This window comes from Poecilia latipinna, unplaced genomic scaffold, assembly GCF_001443285.1.
Source record: "Poecilia latipinna isolate Pla-1442-1.1 unplaced genomic scaffold, P_latipinna-1.0 Scaffold1795, whole genome shotgun sequence".
NCBI lineage: Eukaryota > Metazoa > Chordata > Actinopteri > Cyprinodontiformes > Poeciliidae > Poecilia > Poecilia latipinna.
This window is the reverse complement of record NW_015114411.1, coordinates 107,705-131,680: the sequence shown is the minus strand read 5'-3', so window position 1 is coordinate 131,680 and position 23,976 is coordinate 107,705. Positions and strand designations below refer to the sequence as shown.

The 23,976-nt window shown below is 37.2% G+C and overlaps 1 protein-coding gene across 1 annotated transcript in view; it reads right to left on the bottom strand.

Moving 5' to 3' along the window:
* Positions 1 to 23,976, bottom strand: part of LOC106965271 (calsyntenin-2-like) — a 130,068-nt gene that overhangs the window by 35,005 nt on the left and 71,087 nt on the right. Inside the window, exons 2-4 of the mRNA XM_015061266.1 lie at positions 23,346 to 23,541; positions 9,000 to 9,208; positions 5,386 to 5,535 (exon numbers count right to left, since the gene is read on the bottom strand). Coding sequence (XP_014916752.1) covers positions 5,386 to 5,535; positions 9,000 to 9,208; positions 23,346 to 23,541 — 555 coding nt within the window. The remainder of the gene's footprint in view (positions 1 to 5,385; positions 5,536 to 8,999; positions 9,209 to 23,345; positions 23,542 to 23,976) is intronic.

The window sequence follows — 23,976 nt, the reverse complement described above, 5'->3', positions numbered from 1 at the left end:
ATATAGGAATATAGGAAAATGCAGATTTCCAACAATCCTCATCTTACTATTTAAAAATAAAATCTAATAATTTTCCAGCATTGTGTAGCCCTTGAATCCAATATCCTGTGTAAAAATAATATTGGGTTAAAACAACATTATTGTCCAATACTGTATTTTCAGACCAATTTAGGGTGGAGGACAAAAAGCCCTCCTTCAAAGTATTACACCAAATAACACTGATAACTGTTACAATGGATGAAATGAGGATTCTCAATAGAAACTCATGCCATTATGAATTGTTTTTTTATATATATTTGTATGTGCCTGTGCCTCTTTGTGGACAACAGAGACAAGGAAGATGAAGAACCAACCAACATATGAGATTGGAAATTATAGTCGGAAGGGTTTTAAATTGTTTCCAGCAAACAGAGAGGAGAAAACAAAGGTTGTGTCCATTTGATTTTCTGTTGCTGTAGCAAAAATACAGGTTTCAATCAAATGTACCCGTGGTTAATAATAGCAAATAGAAAAGGAGAAAAAAAAAAGAGTCTTTAGAACATTTAACAATGAAAACAACCAAGAAAAAAGAAAGGAGTCAAGTGGTCGTGGAGCAAACACATGAATTACTGCTTCATAAATCATTACAGTACTTCATGGAGTGGTGCTGCCACCTCGATAAGGTCAAGATGACAAGAATCCACTCAACCTAAAGAGTGGGTTTTAAAAGCAAAATAAATAAATAAAAAATAAAAAAGATTGCCAATGAGGAGGGCAGCTGGTTTTCTAATAATAAAACTCATAATTTCTCCAGGGAGAAGAAAATTTACAGGCATGTTTACACTCATCTGAATGATTTATCATCTGTCCCTCTCAGGGGTCCAATGAATTTAATAATCAACATTAAGTCAGCATTTTGTTGATCAGAGAGAAAGAAAAAATGGCTTGTTTTGCATAGCAAATAAAATTCTAAGTCAACCTGGTCTTCATTTTTAGTAAAAAGCACTTAACATATTCACAAAAAAAAAAACTTCACTTTTGTCTTTTTTTACATTTATATTTTAAATGTAGTTATTGAGAGTTCAATTAATTCTTACAGTTTCCCCTTGAGGGGAAAAAGATTGGAGGGAATATGCACAGTTGTGTCAGATGTGTTTGCATATCTGTCATCATGTGTATCCTGTGTGTCCTGTCTGTATCTCAGATGTTTGGAGCAGCTCAAAATGACAATAAAACTTATGTTCTGATATATTTGACCACTTGGGGGATATTATACACTGTGTTTGGAGAAATGAATGGTCAAAAAAGAAACATTCCTGACACAGCAAACCACTATGTATTGCACCTGTTTTGAACTGTGCGTAATGAGTAAAAAGACGCAAGTACCCCTAGGCCACCTTTTTTTTCAATAAACAATATAAAAGAAAATGGGGAGATTTTTTTTAAATCTGCTGATAAATAAAATATTTTAATGGTAGAAATAAATTTGCCAAAAAAGGCATCTGTAAAGCTGAAACATTAAAAGAGTTACTCATGTTTAGCTTTTAAAACAAACCAATTTGAATAATCTTTGGGGAATTCCTATTGTCTGTTTGGTGATCTCTAAAAAAGGAATATGGTTAATATCTCTATTATCTGAATTTTTTACATTGGAGCTCCATTGCCTTTTTTCAGTGAGTTGGAGCCTAACAAAGGTAGGGAGTAAATCAAGGTGCCGGCTTATAGGCCCTACACAGAGAAGCAAAGGATTATCTTAGAAACTTCAAACTTTTCTCGCTGACTATTTAGCAGTTAGGTATAGCTGAAATAAGATGCAGAGATGCTGTGCTTAATTTGCATTAGTGAGGGTTTTGATGGTTAAAAGCCTTTATAGGAAAAAGATAAGTTGCTGTAAAAGGGATTGCAATTCAGCTATTGAATCTCATAATCTTGTATTCATTAAATACAATTTAATTAAATGTAATCCTGTATGCATCTTCTCAGCATAAGTTAGGGCTTTAAGACTTATAATTAAATATTCAAACGAATGAATATACATAAAAACAACAGGCTTCCAAGGCATTACAGCTGTAAGATGATTAGGATTGTCCAGAAGCTTCTTGCACATTGGCCTCAAAACTTTCACATCATCTACAGTGATGCAGGGCTTTACTGAAAGAATAAAGAATTTTGCATGTGAAATAAGTATATAATTTTAAAAAATACATCAAGTGCAAGTCCAGTATCCAAAACTGGTGCAGTTACATTTACTGAAGATAAAGGTGGACTGTAAGCTAACTTCAAGAGCTGATGGACAGTTTTGTAGATGGTGTGGAACCATTATTTTAAATTGAAAAATACTACACAAGGACTCCACAAATGAAGGGAAGAGCTCCAATAATTCAAACACTGAAATGTTGTTTTCACTGGAAAACAAGTTGAACTGGCGGAAATCTGCAGACGCTTTACTGGAGAACAAATTGGACAGAAAACGTGACACTGAGAATGTTTTTCTAAGAACTGATAGAGTAGACTCAATTTTTGATTAAAACATTTATGTAATTTCCTCATATTGTTGCATAACCTCTGGAGGTTTATGGTGGACTGGGCTATACCACTGAAAGCTAGAGAGGGATACGTGTAAATAAAAACATAATATAATCTCCAATATGCTTGTGAAAACATAGTTTTTTCTGTAATATATTCATGACCCTCACTTTAAACAGCATCATCCATGCAACTGAGTTGGAGGTTATAAGTTCTGCCTCTTCTTTGGAGCTTCATTTGTTGAAGTCAGGTACTCTTGAAAAGTTCTATATAATTAATGCCCAACTAAATAAAGTCTGTCTTACAAAGCATTGTCTGTCTGCTATCAACATGTCTTAATATGGTGAAATGAGTGAACCCTTGATTAGGGGGTGAATGCTTTAAGTTTCAAACTCTATCTATGGTTGCAGCTGACATTTTGAGTTATTGAGTTCCATGAAAATATTTGTCACATGTTTATTTACCCTAAATAGGCAGCTAATATTGGTAGATTAATATAGATCAAATGTCACCAAACTGCTCATGTTTTTTAGGATTCTTTTGGTTGTTGAGTTTTAGGAAGTAATAAACCTTTTTATTTGAAATCGCTGTTTTCCAGTTAGTAACCAACCCACTGCATAACATAAGTCACTGTACTTGTTGCCAGGGTGACATTGGCAAGAACAGATGTGTCTTTTAAATACATTTGTACATTTTCAGCTAAAAAAACTCAAAGAACAGTTATACAAAAGAGCACTACGCAAAAAAAGGGCCGATTATGCAATTAGTTGGGAAAGCGACCTGCTGCTCAGGAAGACAAAGGGAAATAATTACAGACACAGTACTGTTTTGATTGAAACAACAGTTCTGACAATACTACAAATGGGTCAATAATTGTTATAAACTAACAGGTATTCCTACTATTATATGTTTGCTGTATTTGTTGTTTATGCATGATGTGATCAGTACATACCATAATAGATCCCTGCTTGCTTTGCATAACAGGACCACTCATTACTATTATTGTCAGAAACCCTTGGCATTGTAAATCATTACTTAATTTGCAGTCAAGTTTTCCAGCAGAATAACTGTTCTTTGCGCATATATTTATTGGAAGTTTAGTAGAAAGCACACAAGTTTATTTTAGACATATGCTAAGGTTTTATTCTCATGATTTTCTTTTTAAAAAGTATTCCCTTGTCTAAAAAATACTTTGTGCATGACAACTGAAGTAATCGCACACAAACAAAAGGATCTTCACACATATTACTTATGTTAAAAGTTTTGTGGGACATTTGAACTGAACTGATTTGAATTTATTTGGTAATAGCCCAAATGAGTGTAGTATTCACACTTCATGACCACAGTCAAGAATCATCACTGACCACAAAAGCATGAGAAAGCTAAGATCTTATTTCAGTCGTGGTCCTCCAGATACATGCAATACAAACACCCAACAAGTGGAAAACAAGCAATATGGGTAAAAATGGAAATGTAGAAAAAACCAAGGGCCCTACAATTAAATTTATGTACAAATTGGTAACCATGTTAAGTTATTTTTAAAAGACTCAAAAAATTACTTTATTTGTTTTGACAATTTAATACACCACACAGCTGCGGTATACAAGACACTGCTCTTATATAAAGACTTAAATTTGTAAGGAACACAATCTGTTAAATTTTCTTGAATGGAATAATGGCGAATATGTCTTACAAATGAAAAATCATTCATCAAAGGCTATGTTAACACAGCAGGTCCTTACACTCAATTAGGATTGACTTCTGTGTGAACAGTTTGTGATCTAAAATCGACCCGCATGCGCAGAAGAAGAATGCAGACGTCACACAGCAGTGAACTATTTACATAAGTAGTAATGGGTGCTGTCATCTATGGGTCAATTTTAAAGTTATTCAGCAATGGAAGCTGATGGTGTCGTCATAACAAAAAAAGTGAGCAACATTTGAAATAGACTGCGGGTTTTCCTACTGTTAAATAATGTGATGTATTGTAAGTGTGAACACAATGGAATTTCTACAAATACTTGAATTATTTTCCTAAATTATTTATTTTCTACTTGAAAAATAAATTTGATACACGTTTTATGTTTTTTCTTTGTAACCGATAATTCCTGTATGAAATCAGAAACACTTTGATCCATTGCAAATTTATCCAAATTCAAAATGCCGTTAGTCCAGAAAAGACAGATTGAACAACTGATTAGGGAGCAAGAAAGGTTTAGGGGCATCAGTAAATGACATCAAACTCCTGCCACAATCCTGATTTAGCGCCATCTAACATAGACTCCTATGGGACAATGGAGGGCTTGATGCCAAATATAGAATATGTGACTTGGTTACCAATGCACTCTGCGCATGGTTCTGCCTGGAGATGCATATACTGCAAAGTGTTTGTATCTAATTACTTCTGCTCTGTCCTCTGACAACTGTCCTCATATGCTGTCATCCTGAGTAACGCTTGTTGTTGCGGCACCAGACTGCTGCCAGGGGGCTTTTCTAATGTGTTGGGAGCAGCATTGTTGAGTTGTGATGCTCTAAGTAAAGAGTTGGTTATTACACCATCCTATCTTGACAGGCCAACTCCTCCGGGAGGGCAAAAGACAGGGGTGGCAAAAGGGAGAATTTTGCATAAGGTAAGAAAAGTGAGAAGACAGAAACAGGAGCAGGAGTTTAAAAACATGTCAGAAATCCTCAGGGTGTAAGCTAAATTTGTGGAAAAATAATCTTGCAGGGACCTGCACATTTGGTGAACGGGCAAGGTGCAGCGAAGTACAACAAATAAGAGAGTGTAATCTCCAGTAATCAGGCACACACAAACATTGCTGCATTCTTGGATGATTAAACACTGCACAGTTTGCTCACACATGTCTGACAAAGACCAACCTTGCCAGCCAGGTTTGCAGACCGGCTTGACGTCAATGTGCACCGGGACACTTTGCAAGGCTCTCTTCTGGCCACAATCCCAAGCCGTCACCTGGATCTCATAGTGTTGCTGTCGGTCAAAACTCAGCTTCTCTGTGTTTCGGATGTTTCCTAATGGGAAGAGAAGGTCAAAGTCAAGGTCAACCAAAAGAGCTTCTTAACAGGGCACACATATAATTGACATGAACAAATCATGAGGGAAGTGTTATAAGCAAGAAAAGAGGCAGCTGTGGCTATGTCAGTCTATTGTATTCATGTCGTTAAGGGATACTTGAAACAAGAATGAGTTGTTGTATTTTGTGTGTTTGTTGAATAAGGATTTAGGACAGTTTGCCCTTTGTCAATGCACTCTCCTGTTTCATAAAGTTGAAACCACATAGAAACATTTTTTTTCCTCACAGTCTGAAAGTAATCAGACCAAACTGCTGCCTTAAACTGAGTAATCCTCATCATTGAGATGAAAATGAACCTTGACCCGGTGAGTTTGCTCTTCTGTGAAGGGCCATTTGTTTTTGTAGTTGCCGTTTAGTTTCTCCAAACTCCTTCCTACCGTAAGAATCTTATGACTTTTCTTGGTATTTTCATATGACTAAACTTCAACTATAAGGCATCAACCTATAGCTTTCCTGAAGTGTGAAAAACAATTAAAATGCTTCAAAACAAACTTGCAGTTGTCAGCTATTTTCAGTAACAATTAGTTAAAAGTTTATTTGACGTCCTTTCAGTGAGCTTTAAGAAATTCACATAAAACATTGACAGATTTAAGTCCCGTTTATATACATTAAGGCAGACTTTAAGCTTAATGTATATACTTTTTTATCTAATTCTTTCTTAATGGGACTGTTTCTGAAGCTTTATCAACAGTATTCATATTACATTAGATCATGATAAAACTATTGCGTTACTCTCCTCTATTCTGTTTTGGATACTGCAAATTAGTCAATCTAAATAAGTTTTTTGTCACTCATACCACACTTTATGCATGTGCTCCTACTTATTTACAAAGACAGTGTGTGAGTGTTTGCTTCAAGGAGTAATGGTTATTTAATCTTACATCATCATTATGTATCATTGTCAAATTAACTTTAATGGCTTAACGTAATCACTGTAACAAATGAGATCACAGTGGAGATGACAGGTACCTTCTATCTCCTTAAGGGGTCTGATTAACTGTAATGCTTCCCAAAATTGGGTACATGTTTCCATTAAATACTTGTCGCCTCCTCGTGTAAAGACATTGCTGCTTGTTGGCCCCCTGTTCACCTCTCAGTGGTTACTTTTCCGAAAGCAGTAATTACTCATACCCACCAGCATCAACATTAAATCTCTGATTTTATCAACATTCAGTAGAAGTGGGATTGCTGTTGTCCTGAAAATTTGTAAGCTCATTATATTAAGCACAGCCATGACTCAGTGACTAATTCTGCTTAATTCAACATTTGCTACAGCACACCTCTGGGAGAATGGGTGGTTGCCTCGTATTTGAAAATGGCATTTAGGAGTTATGTAGAGGTTTAACAAGATATTGGGGCATGAGATAATTTGATAATATTTCTTTTCAAAGGGAAGTCTGTCTCGCAGCTGCTGACAGCATGACCTTGTCCATAAAAAATAGCTGTTAGGCAGTGATTCCTTTGGACCCACACTGGCGTCATGTCAGGAAAGTGTGATGATGATGATGAAGTATTCTCTGTATTTTCTGAGTGGATTATGTGAAGTCTTTCTGCAACCAGAGATTGCTCCTAGGAGATTCCACTTATGCTTTGAGAAACCAGAGAAAGAAGAAATTTCAACGCTTTTTTTGGCATCACCACCATAATGGAGTTAGACAAGTACAAACACATCAACTGTGGTTAAACATGAACTGATCACAGATTCTTTTAAGGACAAATTGTGATTTAGAAAACATCTATTTGCAAAAGAATTATGATTTTAAGTTTTCTTCAAAATATTGTTAAAACCTCATCTCGTAGTGACAAAACCCAGCTGATTGTATCCTGTCATCTTGTGAGCTGGCTGTAGCTTTGGTAATATGTTTTGTTTCCCCCCCACCCCCCTCCCAACTCTTCCAGGTGTATTTATAAAACTATAGCACAACAAGCCTTGTTTTTGCAGTTTAAATGGTGTCTAAATCACTTGAATTTCTATTTCTAGATGTGCAACAAACTGCACAGCAAAAATCAATGTTGTTGAAAATTAAATTGTGAGTCTTGATATTCCTCCAGCTCAAAGTGATCCACTTCATTAAAATTCTGAACATTGTGCTACAATTAGACCTGCTGCATTCAGGCACATAAATCAATCCAAGTTTGACATAATAGCCTGGCAGTTTTGCTTAAATGTATTTTATATATACCGGCAGGTAAAACTAACAAAGTAAAGATCTTTCTACATACCTGTTTACTAAGGGAATTAGTTTAGTGTTTCGTTGCCAAGCAAGAATACATGTTGGTTCAGTTTTTTGAGTGAAACAGGGAGAATTTTTTACATCACTCTATTCAAGTGCTGATATGATAACACTGCACATGGTTTTTTTTGCATAGCACCCAATAAAGATATAATGAACATTTAAAAGAAATTCAAAAATCCAGCTTTGTCAAAAACAAATTACAGTGGTCCTCATTTTTTCTCAGAACAAAGGAAAACAAATTCACATGCACATGTTTGTATTACAGATGGAAATAATTCAAGTGGAGTTTGTAATGGCTACAATTTTGATGAGATTCTGGCACAAAGCATTCTGTGTCCATGTTGGTTTTCTGAGAAAAAAGAAACTATACTAGATATTTATTTAGAAGCGACTGCAAAATTCAAGAGTATCATTCATACAAATGTCTGTCTATTGTGATTCTCTGCACTTTAATTATCCAAGAAAAACTTTAACTGACCACAGTGCAAGAACAAAGCACTACAGTCCTAATTTGAATGCTAATAATGAAATATTCTTCCCATAAAGAGAGCTGGAATGCTATTCACTTATTTAGGAGAAAATATAGACTGAAAACAACAGCTAAGTAAAAGTAATCACACCATTCTCTTAAAGCTGCAGTAGGTAACTTGAGTTAAGATAAGGTTCTGCACTATGTACAATCCCAACGCTAACCCTGAGTACAGTGACAGCTTTACTTTTTGGAAATGTTCCATCCCTTTATAATTGTGGTCCAGTTTTATAACTGAACTATTCACATAAAAGTATTTAATCCTCATTTTTGCAATGCGCTCTGAATAGTCTTTACATTATTAATTGATTTAGTTTATACTGCATATTGCATCAAAAAAAAGCTTACATATTCAGCACAAGCATGAGTCTGACAAGTTGTAATCATCCTAGATTTCTTAGCATGTCAAAACTGATAAGTTCCTTTAAAAATGTAGATAGAAATAGAAAGTGATGAGATACTTGGCCTTTTTTTTCTCCAGTAACTTCTGTCTCCAGTCGTAGTGTTGTTTTCTTTTTAAGTCTTTAAGACTTATAAGTTGATAGCATAATAAATGTGTTTTACTACTTCATTTTTTTGTGGCATGTACTGAGGCATCCTGCAATGCTGAATATATTTATTCTCATTTCTACTCACCATTTCGATCTATAGCAAAAGGCGTGTTAGTGGTGGTGATCTGGTAGTTGCAGATCTGGCTGTACTGTGGCGAACAGTCCTGATCTGTGGCCTCGACTTGCAGGATGCTGTCATAAATCTTTCCTTCTGTCACAGCAGCTCTGTACTGTGGCTCTCGAAACACGGGAGCAAACTCATTCACATCATTGACCTGGATGTGTACCACTGCCCTGCAGACAACACACAGACACAGGGGAGGGGAAAGTTCAAACTAAAGTATCATCTGCATAGAGTGCTATACAGGTTAAAACAGTTTTTATTCCAACTTATGGAAATAAAAGTATTCTGCTTGTATTAAAGTAAGATGTAATGCATGCAATTTTTTCTTTATGTCACCGTTGACAAGCTATTAGTCTTAATAATTTGAATAGATTTAGCTACTGCTTGTCATGCTTTGCTGGAAAACCAGAGATGTTACAGAAAGCAAATCCAATAGATTATGAAAGTGTCCAAAAGACTGATACTTCACTGCTAACTGTCAAATGGTTTAACTAAAAATATTTGACTGCTTCAAACTGTGTGAAGTCAAAATGTTGCTGATCACAACAGTAAGATGGTAAGTGTGAAATATTTAAGATAAAAGGGTACTGAAAGCTGTGAGCATCACTATGAGTTTGGTTTCAATGTAAAATTCTGACCAAAGATAAAACAGATATTCAAGATTTTGCTGTTCAATTTTTGACCTTTCATTTTGTAATACTAAGGAAATATTGCATGGTTCTCAAGATGTTTTTTCAAAATTCATTGTTGCCTGTAAATAAATGAATTCAGCTGTATTTCAGCATCAAATAACGCCAAGCTCAACCCATGATGCCATTTTCTTTCTTAGTAACTGTCAGTCAAGCAAATAGTGTTTAATAAAGGTTTGCTGTTTGTTTTTTCCCCCTGCAACAGCAGATAAAAAAGACAAGAGAGTAAATATAAGCAGAACAGAAGATTTTTTAATGTAACTGATAAAAGGTCATGAGTTAGTTTCAAGTTTTCCAGTTCATTTAATCTCATCCCTGCTCAGTCATGCCTTGAAAAGCTTAGCCATAGCTTTTACAAATTCTATAAAACAATATCTAAACCAACAAAGAGGATTAACAGAACAAAAAATGTGCTGCAAATTAATAGCAGGTTAATTTGTATTAAATATTAATTTCCTTAATTAAATCAGACAAAAAAATGTATTCCTTTTAAAAAATGAACTTGCAGAATTAGCCCTTTGTTTAAATAATATACAGGCAGAGATGACTGATAATTAACTACTCACAAGCAAAAGTAGTGTGTTGCTTAAAGACAAAGGGATACAGATTACCATGTACCTTAGAGGATTAGCAGCTGAGCACTACAAAATCATTTGACTACAAAGATCCATATAAAACAATCCAGCTACAACTGTAGCAGACTGGAACACCGGGAGGATGGAGACATTTTCATTCTGTCTTATCTTTGTCCAGCATACACAAACAAAGACCAGTTTTTAAGCCTCAATACACCCACAATTTAATATAAATCCATCCAACAAATGGTAAACCAGTACTAAAAAAAATAAATATGTCAGAAAAAGGTAGCCTTGCTGGAAACAAAAAGAATTTAGTCACATATTTAAAGCTGGATTCATTCTAATACGTTCAGTTGGTTAATTTTTACTTATTACACATGCAGACACAGCTTTGATCAGGGCATTGATGCTATCTCAGCTGAAACTCATCACTGTCACTAACAGTTATGTTGTTCTACATTCGTGCTTTAGTTGTTTCTTTGCTCTTGTGGCTAGAAGACAGACATTAATAAATTACTTTTAAAAGCTGTTTAGCATTTTAATAACCAACTAAATTAAGTAATTAGGACAGAACAAATAGAAATTTCAGCTGGCAAATTACTTAGTAATAATTAAAGTACTTTCATGCAAATTCATTGCCGTTGCATTGGCTTTCAATATCAAGATAGCTACATATTTCCCAAAGTTTTCTCAACTCAATTTTCTCAACTAAAAATGTACATGTTGGGTAAAACGTTTCATGACATTTAGTCATAAAACTAAATGTCATTTAGTTTTAATTATTCCAAAAGTGAGCTATCGGTACCTATGATACCTATAAAATTGCACGAGCTTGCATCTATGTGGATTTTCAATGAATTTATGTTTTCGCATCCACCTGAATAATTTGTAGTTGCGCCCCTGTCACGACCTTCTAATCGCCTCCTCGTGGGACTTTCCCAGCGCGGGCTGGCATCCTGCCAAATTTACCCTTGCCTAATAAAACTGGCTATTATTGACAAAATGTCGCACAGAAACCGTAACACAATGCTACATACTGGTCAAATAAGAGGTAAACATCTTACAGAGTAGCTTTGGCGTGTTTTTATCGTGTACTGACCTGAAAGACAATAAAATAGAAGTCAGCTAAGACGACCAAAGCGCTGCCTTTAGCATCCAGATTGCGTTTGAGGCAAACCGGAACTCCGCCCCAAAACTCACCCGGAAGCAACGCCCCGCAAACAAAAGTTCCGCTTCGCCACTACTGCTCCCATCCCAAACCCCAGGAAAGCACGATAAATGCAGGCAGATTAACATGCCGAAATGCAAACAAAATATAATTTGTTAATTAAAATAAAAATATAATGAAAAAAATAGATTAAATTATACATAAAAATATTTCAAAATTATAAAACAACCAAAATAATGTGGTTGCATTTTTAGGTGCACCACATAAACATGAAAAATTACAGTAAGTCAGCTCCATTATGGACCAGAACAGCAATCAAAACTAACCTGTTTCAGGGCTTGATAAAACAAAAATGTACTTGTTTATAATTTTACTTCAAGTAGAAATAAATTATTTTACTACACCCTCTTCAAGTTCTGGACCCTAGTACAGAATACACAAATGCATACGTGGGTGACAGTGATGAATCGCTGAGCTTTAAGAAAGGTGGAATGTTAATGGTGATGCTAACAGCAGCAGAAGATGGTAATAAGATGCTCTGACAGATGATAGCAGTACCAGTGTGCACAGTAAATCCCTCAGCCAGCCTTGTTTTGTCATATTAATGCAGTTCTCACATAAACATTTCCCCCCCCGAGCTTTGCCTCTCTCCCCAAATAGTGAGTGAGCAAGCATATGCTCCGCTCCTGTGGGACTCACATTTGTGAGCGTCATTATGCATTCATGCACACGAATGAATAGAATATAACTAAATGCAGTAATTGTGAAGATGTCTCTGCGTCCATGTGAGCGTGCGTTCTCTGCTGATGGCGCACATCTGGCTGGAACAGACACCTCGTACTCTGGGGTGACTAGATATTTTTGTGTACTGTGAGTGTAGGAGTTTGTGTTTGTGAGTGTGCGTGTCTGTGGCTTCATAGTCCTAAAAGCTTGCCAAGCTGGGCCCAGGGCCGCTGTCGCTCCCCATGACAGGTGTCAGTGTGCTGGTAGGGGTTCACAACAAGTCAGAGAGACGCACAAAACAGCGAGGGCCTGTGTGACCCCAAGGGTGAGAGAATGATTATGACGACAACCAAACTGGATAGAAAGTATCGTCAGGGAGATGATTAATCAAACAGTGTCAAGCTACGTCACATAGTTATTGAGAAAGCAACATCAAAAGCCTACTTTTTTTTTAGTATCATTTATTAACAGGATGGTCTCAGTAAAACTTTATTTGTTGGAAATGACCTGTACTCTGCATGTATCATGTTCTGTGTTTAGCTTATATTATTTAGCGTGATCTGCCTTTAAAATGCTCCCTCAACACACTGATTTAGAAGACATGCAATTTAACCCCCCTGGTGTTTTACTAGTTGAAAGATGACAATAAAGAATATTTATATTACCCGGGATGCATTATCAGTCAAGAACTGGAACATTAAACCCCCGTTTGGCATCAAGCTGTGTGCTACATCAATTTAAAGATAGTTATCATGTAAAATGATCTTGCAGACTGTGGATGAAAGGCACATTACATTTTTTTTCTTTGTAAATGCAGTACCTGACTTGGTTTCAAACTCAGTTTATGAGTAACTTGCAAGAAAAATGGTAGCAGTCCCAGCCAGAGACTTCAGTCTGCAATATATAATCACATACTTCAGTGTTAACATGAATTCAGTGGTTTAAGTCTGCACTAACCTTTCTGTGACCTACAGTCATGGGTAAAAGTTCTGAAACTGAAAAAAAATCGCATTTCTCACAAATGCAAATGTAATTTTTTTTGACAGTGGCAATTTGCAGTTAGTGGAGGCTGCTATGAGAACAGATTGAAATAACTGTATAAAAAGTTAACAATATTAACTTAATCGCAAAAGTTTTGCTCTGCCTCAAAACAACCATTTCAGTGAGGTCAGGAGAAAGTGTTAGTGAGGGTACGGCAGCTCATATCACCCTGTCAGTCTGATTGAATTAGAAGAGTAGAGTGGTTGCTCTAAAAGGGAGTGGAGCCTGAAATCATCCTTCATTTGTCAACCATGGTTACCTCCAAGAAAACACATGCTGTCTTTGTTGCTTTAAATCAAAACGGCTTCATGGACGAACAGACTACTGCTAGTAGAATTTTATCCAAATCAACAATGTATCATATTGTCGAGAACTGCAAGGAGAGGTTTCCATGCTCTGATGTAAGATTAGGACATCCCCCCCAAAAAAGTACAAGTGCCAGGATTGTTTCCTGAGTAGAATTCAACTAAGGTAATGTGTTGCCACCATTGCAGAGCTTGACCAGCAATGGGAACAGAAAAGACCCAGAGGCCCATTCTCAACTATGACTAAAACATGGCCAAAAACAAAGAATGGGGTAAAAACATTATGATCTTTTGGGCTTTGGGCTTTTTGAAAATGCTAGTCCAGTAGACTTAGTTTGAACAAGGACCAAAATTGCCACTTTTGTTACATTTTCAGCTGGTGTAGTTCACTATTATTTGATGTTTTGACTGTGAGGTGGAGCTGTTTTGTTAATACTTTCTCAGACTTAGAGACAGTTGTGTCTGTGGTCATTCCTGTTTTGGTGAGGAGTTTCTGCATTGAATTCACTCCTTCATGAGAGACTAACAAGCTTTGTTTATGGTTCTGGTTGTGCTTCGATTCAACTGAAAAAACTCATTTTATAATTGAATGAAAAATGAATTATTCAAAGTGATTGACAACTACATAGGCAAACCATTAATGTAAATTCTGATTCCCAGCATTTCTGCTTCCCTGCGGTCTACGACCTTACACACGTTCAGATCCTCAGGCTTTGTTTCAATCTTCTCCTTTTTCTGCTTTTAGGGCATTCTCTCTTTGCAGACCCATCTGGTGGTCAATCTGTGACTCAAGATAACATTTAGCTTCCAATGTGGAAGCTAAAAGACAAGGAAGACCAGAGATTAGAGGCATCCAAAGTCAGTCCTTAAGAGTTGGTATCCTACATGATTAAGTTCTCTTTTTGTAGTAACTTTCTCCTCAGCATTGTCAATGTTCTTCTGCAGAGGCCTTCTAGCAAGTCATCAATTTAATTCAGCTGTGTTGAACCAGGGAGAGAACTAAAACATACAGGATTCAGACTGTTTAGGAATCACTTTGGATATCCCTAATCTACGGTCTTCCTTATTTCTTTTCTTGAAGGTTCAGCCAATCATTGCCAAGGAAAATGAATACCACTCCTGGATTGGCTGCTTTGCAAAGGCCAGCCAATATTTCATTTCGGTATTTCAGCTTCCCAATCTGCATTTTCTTTCCAACGCTGTAGATATACAAAAATATCTGCAAATATTTTAGTTACACTCCACACAAAAAAATCTGCAAACACTGAACCGCAAAAAAATGGGGTTCACTGTACTACTAAGCAGTGTAAAGTTATAAAACGCTGATTAATCTTTCGCTTCTTCAAGTCTAATTTAACCTGCTAATATGAATATAAAAGGAATAATTTATTAGAGCTGTTGAATTTTTTTGTGGCACTAGTGGCCTTTATTTACAGTAATCAGATAGTAAATGGGCAGGCAGACTTATAGGGGGAAGGCATGCAGCCAAGATCCCAATGTCAGAAATCATAACACAGATGGCTGCATCTGTACTAATAGCCTCTGTATATGAGGCATCTGCTCTATGCTTATTACAGACACCTCCCTGTTATAAAATGTGTTTGTAAGTCGCCTCAAAACACAATGGTCAACCATGTCTGTTTATAACTGACACATTTCCAAGTTGTTTTGCTTGAGACATGTCCAAATCACACAGAGACAGTAGTTAGCATGACTATGATCAGCAGTTTTAACTAAGCCCGTACCATCTTCCTCGTTTTTCAGTCAAAGCAACTTTGATTTCCACCAAAGAAAAGCAGCTTTTTAAAAGTCAATAATTAATCAGAGAACTTTGAGAGGTTCTAACAAGAGATTTGATTGGTGCATTGTACCAAATTAATCAAACAGTTTTAACCCACATGCTCCAAATATTCAAATATAGCAGAGAAATAATAAACCGTAATTTTCTTTTGTTCTTTTAATAAGCTCAGCTCGTTGATTACTGCAGAAATATATATTTTGGTTAAATATTTTTGGCTAAACATTAAGCATATCTGAGCTGATACTTAGGGGTGAAAATGACTGAGATCTTTAGAGTTCATCATTTGCATATAGCACTACAGTGGTGTGGAAAAAGTTTTTGCCCCCTTCCTAAATTACTGTTTTTTGCTTGTAACACTTGAGTGTAACAGCACAGAAAATATTAGCATTTGTGATCACTTCCAGCACGAATGTTTTGTATCATCATTCAGAAATTTTGTGGCCCAACTTTGCAGACAATCCAAGCATTTTAGGTGGAAGAAAAAAGTTTGCTGAAATTATTAAGGCCAAAATAACCCTTAATAAACAAACAAAATACACACTAAGAATTGTTTTCTTTTTACTAAGAGAACAATTCCTTCCATTTATCCCATAATCCACAAGAAATGGATCATAACCACCTGGCCAAAGGCAATGACAGTGTAAAAACACCAAACAGGTTAATCACTGGTAGCCTCATTCCCCTCACACTGTTGACATAAGGACTTTCAGAAGACATAAGATTCAGTATCTTACACTCATTTAGCAAAGGACCGCAACTAAATTCAACATGTTTCCTAATGCTCAAAACTCAAATGACTGATGTTTGTGAGGTAAAACGGATCAACCTAAAACAAGCCTATCAAACTTATTTTCCTTCTGGGCCATATCAACATTACAAATGTCCTCAAAAGACTGGTTGTGGCAGAATATATTGATAAAGTACCCACTACCAGACTGTTAAAATTTTAATAAATAGCTGTCTCTGCATTTGATGAGTACTTCTTAAAATTAAATACTATTGAACATCTTGTCAAATTAATGTGATTTGGCAGATTGCAGATAACAGCAGCTGCTGTGATTTGATTGATAAAATTATATTTAAGCACACAACTCTCATCCTTGAAGGTTCTATTTATGTGACCCTCCGGAGTTTAAAGGGCCGTATAAAATGTTATTGTGAATCGGATGTGGCCCTCTGGTCTTGAGTTTGACACATGTGACCTAAAGGATTTTCTGTTTACATATCACTTTGCAAACACTTAAAATACTTATCCAGTATATTTTGTAAAGATTTAAATATCTCACCAGGGATGTTTAATGAAGGACCTTCGAAACAGGGAAGATCTATTCAAGAGCCAGGTAAGGTATCAACCCAATCAAATTATATGCAGAGATATTAAAGCCAGGTGATGCATGTTAATGCCAGGCTGGTACTGTTCCAAGCTTATTTCATATGTATCTGTACTCATTATCTACCAACACACGCAACTACTCGAACTAAGTCCTCCCTGAAAACCTCCAACACACACCTTCACAGATAACAGAAAGACAAGGGACTCAATTAATCATTGTCAAAAATTAGCCTGGGGGTTTAATCATTGCTTCTCTTGCAGAACTGGAATGGAAATAAACCACCTCAGCTACAGCAGTGGGATCAAAAACACGACACGGAATGGGAATCCCACTGGTGTGAAGGAAAATTCCACCTTACCTTCAAAAAAAAAAGGTAAAATAATTTCAATATTTCTCTTATTTATATATCAGCACAGTTTTAAATGCTCGGTATTATGCAAAATCCACTTGAGTGTCATGTCACAATTTTATCCACTCATCAAAAACACAACCAAAGTGTTGCTTTAATTCAATCATGCATGTTTGAGAAATCAGTGAGTCTGTTCCATCGAGCCACCATCACCCACAAGTCATGTGGCATTTGCTTTGCTTATGACAATCTGATGTGATCTCAGTTTGAATGCTGCATGCTGAAATCACAGGTGTGGAATTTACAATTTTCAACTATATCTGAATGGGATGCCTTACTTTTCCATCCCCCCACGGGAGTAACTATGACTCTCTTAAGGGGTGAATAGAGCTTCACTCAGTACCGCTACGGCCGTGGAACGGTGGAGTCACTAGCACTTCCTTCTGGGGGTCCTTGGCCACATTACAAAATTGAAAGCAGGTTACTTTTAGTTTTAAGCATCCTGCATTCTAATGTGAACGGAAATTTCATCACCAGAGATCAAGTAACATTACTTCATTGTTCTGCTATTTGAGTAGCAGTAGTGGTGTTAATGCTGCATCAGTAATGTACAAAATACATGCCATCAAATTATGCAGGCTGTGCTGTTGCTCATGAGAAGGTGGCGTAGCATTATTTAACCAACACAATTTATCTTCCTACAAGGCGGAAACACATGCGTGTTTATGTATTGGGTGTTTTTGTGGTATATCAATTTGCTGTGGTCAGTGTTGATACAATGGCAGTTTATTCAACAACACTGGACAAGCTGCAAGAATAAAGAAACACAAATTGCAAAAACATGGAGACATCTGGTTGTGATCTGAAATTGGAATGGAAGCAGCCATTGCTTCCTGTTGTTGGGTAATTGAAGCAGACAGAGACATATGTTCCTGTTCTTGGCATGTTATAGTTTGAACATGTTAACTACGCTCTCCCAAATACATTCTGTTATGTCGAGATAAACAACAGAGTCCTAAACTATTTTTTTCCGATTTTATGGCTTGTCTGCAGTAACAGTCACATCAGCTTACAGGTTTTGACAGAATGAGGTTTCACTCAAATTAGCATGAAGTGTGACAAGCGTGAAGCTAAGATTCTTGGTAGAATAAAGAGTCGACACCTTGGCAAGATCACTGTCTGCGTGGAGCCCCCTGGTCTTCTCACTTCAGAAATTTATCATGACAGCTTATGCTAATGAGGCATAGCTTTTTGGCCCACTTCTTTTTTTTATATATAAATTTCAAGTATGTTTATAGGTAGGTCTTTATGTTTTGCATTTGCATTCGTGGTTGTTCTGAATTCCTGAAATCAGCCTATGTCTTGCTTGCTATGGTGTTTGTCTTATTTATATGGTAATGCATATTTATTGGTGCGGATTGACTCAGCAGTGTGTTTGTGCGTCTGTGGGTAAACATGACTCTCCTTCAGCTCATTTTATGGAAATATAATTAGCCTCTCCAAACTGCAGTGGGGTTCGAACATACAGGTCTCTAAGATTTGCTAATGATGTCTTTAATAACTCCCTTGTTGTCAAGCATGAAGTGTCTGCACGTGCTGCTGTTTGGAAAAGCCCATTCTTGGGAATTACATCTTATAGCACGCCCACCGTCATGCTCCCCTGGAACCCCGGGTATGTATTAACCCGTTGGACTGCTGCCAGACACTCAGCCTGATCAGGGTGGCAATAAATACACATGTCACGGTTTATATGTGGATCCTGGGAAGACTTTTTATATGTGCCCGGCTTTGTAGAGTAACTGAATTTGATGTCCCTTAAGCCTAATTACTACAAAGACACTGTAACGCAACACAGAGATTGATATTTAGAAAAGGCCGATTAGAACTGCATTGTAACATAGATCTTTAGGTATTTGTTAGAAAGATAGCTTGGTTGTATGCAGGAAGCATTTATTCAAAAGAATCATGGCTGATGATTATTTTTTATTTTAAAAAAAATCATCTTTAAATGATGCTATAGTCAACTGATTGAGCTTGGGAATTTTTCTGTCAAGCTCTTTAGAAAAGCTATTTATGCATAAAGCGACAAATGTTGGAAATGTTTCAGTTCCTACAAAGATTCTTTTTAATGACTTTACACATGTTAATTTGTGTTTCTGACTTATTTTATGTAATACCAGATCTGAATTATTACCACTTCAGATGTTTTCCAACATTTATCCATTCTTTTTCTATATCTGCTCCATCTAGCCAGGGTTGTGAGGTGGTTAGTGCCTATTGACAGAAAACACTGGGCCAGAGCTGAAATACACTCAGGAAAGGATGCTAATCATTCCACAGCATATGCTTTGACAAGTAACCTTGGATTTTACTGCACATTATTGGCAGTCTCGCCCGGAACGTTAGCTGGAGATAGGCACCAGCACCCCTCCCGACCCCACTGAGGGACAAGGGTGTTCAGAAAATGGATGGATGGATGGATTATTGGCAGTTGCCAGGTGTTTTAATAAGACCTTTCTGCCTTTATTTAACAAGACTGTAATTTCCCATTAACATCCTCTGAGAAAAAAAAAATCTAAAATTGATTTCAACACTTGATTCCAAATTTATATATCAATCATCCACAACTACCATCATATGTTCAAAATGATGTGCATAATGACAGGACCTCCAAAGAAAAACATAATATAACTCTTGCTTTTAGTACAGAAAAAGGAAGAGGGACATTAACTGGTGGGTCAAAAATAGCTAATATTAGTTTTTTTTTTTTTTCCCAGCAAACCTTGATCAAAACAAAGATGAATGGGTGAATAGTCGTGTCTTTAAACAAGACAGAGTTAATCTGTAATTAATGTCATGACTTCTGTTCAATTTTTAGGTTGTAGTTTGCTAATCTAACACACACTATGAAGCAGTCTGATAATGGTATCAAGTTGATCTCCCATACAACATAATAGTTTTAATCTTCCACAGGCTGTTACATACACAAGCACAATATGTTGGTTCTAATTGATCTAATTGATTTTCTCAGAAATGAATAACCTTGGCTTTCTACAGCTGCTTTTGTAGTGCAGCCTAATGCAAAACCCTGAAATGAATAAAGGTGTAGAGATTCAGTTATTCAAATTTCTTACTAATAATTCTGCTCACTGCTGTGCAATTACAATTATTGTATGTGTACAGAAACACTGAGTAGCTCCACTCAAGCATATCATCACTGGCCATTATACAGTTAGGTTTTATTACCATGAAACACATTCTCAGCTCTATACAGTAGTTCACTGAGTGTCCACATTTGTAAATCTACTGACTTCATGTGTTCGTAGTATACTTGGCACCTGGTTCTTAGTAACTTTTGTTTATATATTTTGCAAATGTTGCAAAATATGTAAATAAGTCTTGAAAAATGTACCTACCCAGGAGAAAAGTGTTCTGGGGTTTGACCAAAATACTGATTGATTCAATAAGCTTGTTCACAAATTATGGTTTCAGTTTTATATAATGGGGCTTAGTGTTTTAACATCTTTGAAAACTGTATAGTCCAAAGAATTAGATTATGCATAGCTGTCCTCTGTATGCTAAGGGGTTAATACACTCAAAATTGACATTTATTACCCCTTTTACAGGTAGGAAACATTCCACTTCATTTGACAGAGGTCAGTCCAGCATTATGGAGAATTCATTTATGTTTCATTTAAAGCTGACCTTAGCAGAAGCAGTCTCAAGGAGTTTAAGGTGAATTCATTTGAGCTTTACATTTTGCTGACAGGTGAATAAATCTTTCTCTGGCAGGTGTATAAAACATATCAAAGAAAAATGTAAAACAGTTTGACTCCAAAAAGGCACATTTGAATGCAGAGAGTCCTGACCATACGTGTTTATAAAGCCGCCCGTTGCCGTGGTTCCTGATTCAGCCACCAAAAGAGCAGCAATGCAACACTTTATTGTCTCTTAAGGAAGATGCATATGTCCAAAGTTTGACATGGCATTTTGAAAATAAAAACATCTCATTTGTTTGTAGAAAAAAAGGCAGCTCTGACAGAAAGATTTGTACAGCCATGGTAGAAAGAGCATCCATTTGTGAGTACAGAGACAGCCCGACACACACACAAACGCTGAAGCTGGGAGCAGAAGCAGAACGCCTGGCAGACAGAAGGACAGAATCGAACGGAGAGAACCCACTGAGCTTTCGGAAAAGGAATAAGTGGGTTGGCAGCTATTGGTAAGCAGTGCAGTAGAACAAGGAGGATAAAGAGAGAATTTTAAACTCATCTTGTGTCACTCCTGATCCTCTACCCTGTCCTCTTTAGCTGCTAAATTTCTGGACTGCCTTCTTTCATGCCTGTTGACGTGTCATGCGTAATTTGAGCACAGCCTTAGGCAGAGATTCTTCTTTCTCCCTATTAGCTTCTTTAGAAATTCGAGCAAGCGGGCTGGTAGTTCAGTGAAAGGCAAGTCTCATCCTTTGAGATTTGCCAGCCGAAGGACAAGCTGTTTAAGTGCTCCCAAATCCACTTAACCTCCAACATCTACCTGTCTGTACCAACAGATCCTGGTTCGTCTTATAGCAGTGGTGTTCAGGGAAAAAAGTAAGATTCTCAACATTGATATAAAATACAATTAACAAAAATTTAGAGGTGGAACAATACAGGAAATTCCTTGGATACCAATAAGTCAGAAGATAACAGTTTAAGATTACTACCAAAATTATCTATAACTGGTACAAGAAGTCCTGAGAATTCTTCTTTAAAGTCCCTTTTTCCATCTCTAGTGGCCTGTATTTGACCTCGGTCAGAAAGGAAAGCGGGTGGTGAGAGAGAGGGAAGACATGCGGCAAAGGTCAACGGGCCAGGACTCGAACCTGTGACCGCAGGACTAGCGCCTGGGTCGCGCCCTTCACCCCTATGCCATTGCGCCCATGACAAAGGTCTTCCATGTATGTTGGTGCTAAACCTTTCAATGATTTATAAACAAACAAAAGTATTTTAAAGTCTATTATCTGAGCTGCAGGAAGCCATTGTAAGGACTTTAGAACTAGGCTGATCTGCTATTTTTTCTTAGCTTTAGTGAGAATGCGTGCAGCACCGTTCAGATCAGCTGCAGCTGTCTGACTTTTGTAGGCAGAACTGAGAAGGCACTGTTGCAGTAATTACTTCAAGTCCCCAAAAAAAATCAAAATCCTGGAAATGTTCTTCAGGTGACAAAAGGCCGACTTTGCGCCATAAAGAGAGGTGAGGAAAATGAGTGGCAAACAAAAAGCCTGTTAGGAGGGATGAGGAGAATGAGAGGGATTGTCAGAATATACTTGTGCTGGAAAAGAGTGCGATTATGTATAAACTAGCCAAAATGATTGATGTCTTTGCTTCTTGGCAGAAGTGAGGGTAAGAGCAACTAAACAAGACTGAGCTCCATGTAGAGGACAGGGAGTTGTCTCTGCAGACAGAAGTCACTTCAATGGAGACTAATGAGCGTAACAAACTGCTTTTATCAGTAAATCTCTTTAAACTATTGCACTGGTGACCATGGTGGTAGTGAGAAGAGTTGCTGAATTAGGAACTTAAACAATACCATGAATACTTTTTTGACAAATCCTTCATGGGGAGTTTTTTTTTCCATACAGACTCTCAAACTACCTGCAGTCTGCATAATCTTGCTGGTCATGTTTATTGTTCTTGATGGATTTTCATGCTGCTGTGTGCGTCGTACAAGTAACTCTGCAGGCAATTTTACCTCCTCAGCATTCTCCACAGACTCGGCACACACAAAAGCTCCCTCACATCCGTGACAGATGGGGCTCTTTGTGGCAAATTACAAGCAATTTTCTATCATTTAGTGTCAGGTTTCTATCAAGACCAACAAGAATGACTTTTGGTGTGTTTTCTGCAGAACTTTAAATTCATTAATTCATAGCTGTCAGGACAAGATACCTGACTACCCTACCTGTATTTATTTTTTGTTGACTTTTGCATAGTAGTGTATGTTGGTTGAATGTTGGTTGTGATCTTTTTTGTTTCTTGAGCCATTCATACAGCTTGATTGAGTTATTGACAGAGACTGATTATGCTGGCATCTTTGTAACACTCATTTTTACCATTTTAGCTTTTAGGGTGGACAGAGGCACACGCTCAAACACCCACAGTTTCCCTCATTGTGTCCCATACATAATTAAACATCCGGCTTCATACAGCTCATCCTTTCTAAAATGTAAGTTGATTGCTGGACATTACATATTTAAAACCATTTGTGCAGAGAGATTTCTGAACTGTGTCTGTTCTTGTGTGGTCTCGTGTTCACAAAGCCTGTTGTCAGATTTACTCACTTGTGCGACTTCTTGCCCTCCATACCCCCAGGGCCTGAACCGCAGTCATGAGCTTGGATGATGAAGGTGTACTCCTTTTGCAACTCGCAGTCCACCAGGCCGCGTGCCCTCAGCTGACCCTCGCCAGACGTTCCGTTCAGCACCACTGCCTCAAACGGAGCCTCCAGCCCATGGATGTTGAACGCACAGATCTCCCCTAGAGAGCAGAGAGAGAGACACAGAGAAGGAGAAAGAGAATGAAAGAGAGAGAGAGCAGATAAACGGATGAGTTGAGAGTTTATCACAGTCTGTCAGCTTGAGAGGGGTTGAGGAAGTTTAAGAAACTCATGCAGCCACTTCTTAGTTCAAGCCCAAGCTTTTAAAGCCACGGGTTATTGGATATGTGGTGATGAAGACTCTGGAAAACTAATTACTGACTGACCTACTGTTCAGATTAATTTATTGATATGACGGTTAGTTGCTGTCCAGAGTGATGAACAACATTCTGGACACTTGGTGCCACTTTGGTGCCTCCGTTTCTTTTTTGAACCCATTTATCCTTGCAGGGTTGTTTATCGATCATAAGGCAACACAGAAATGCAAAACAAAAAAAACAATCATGCACACCAGTGGTGGGAAGTAACGAAGTACA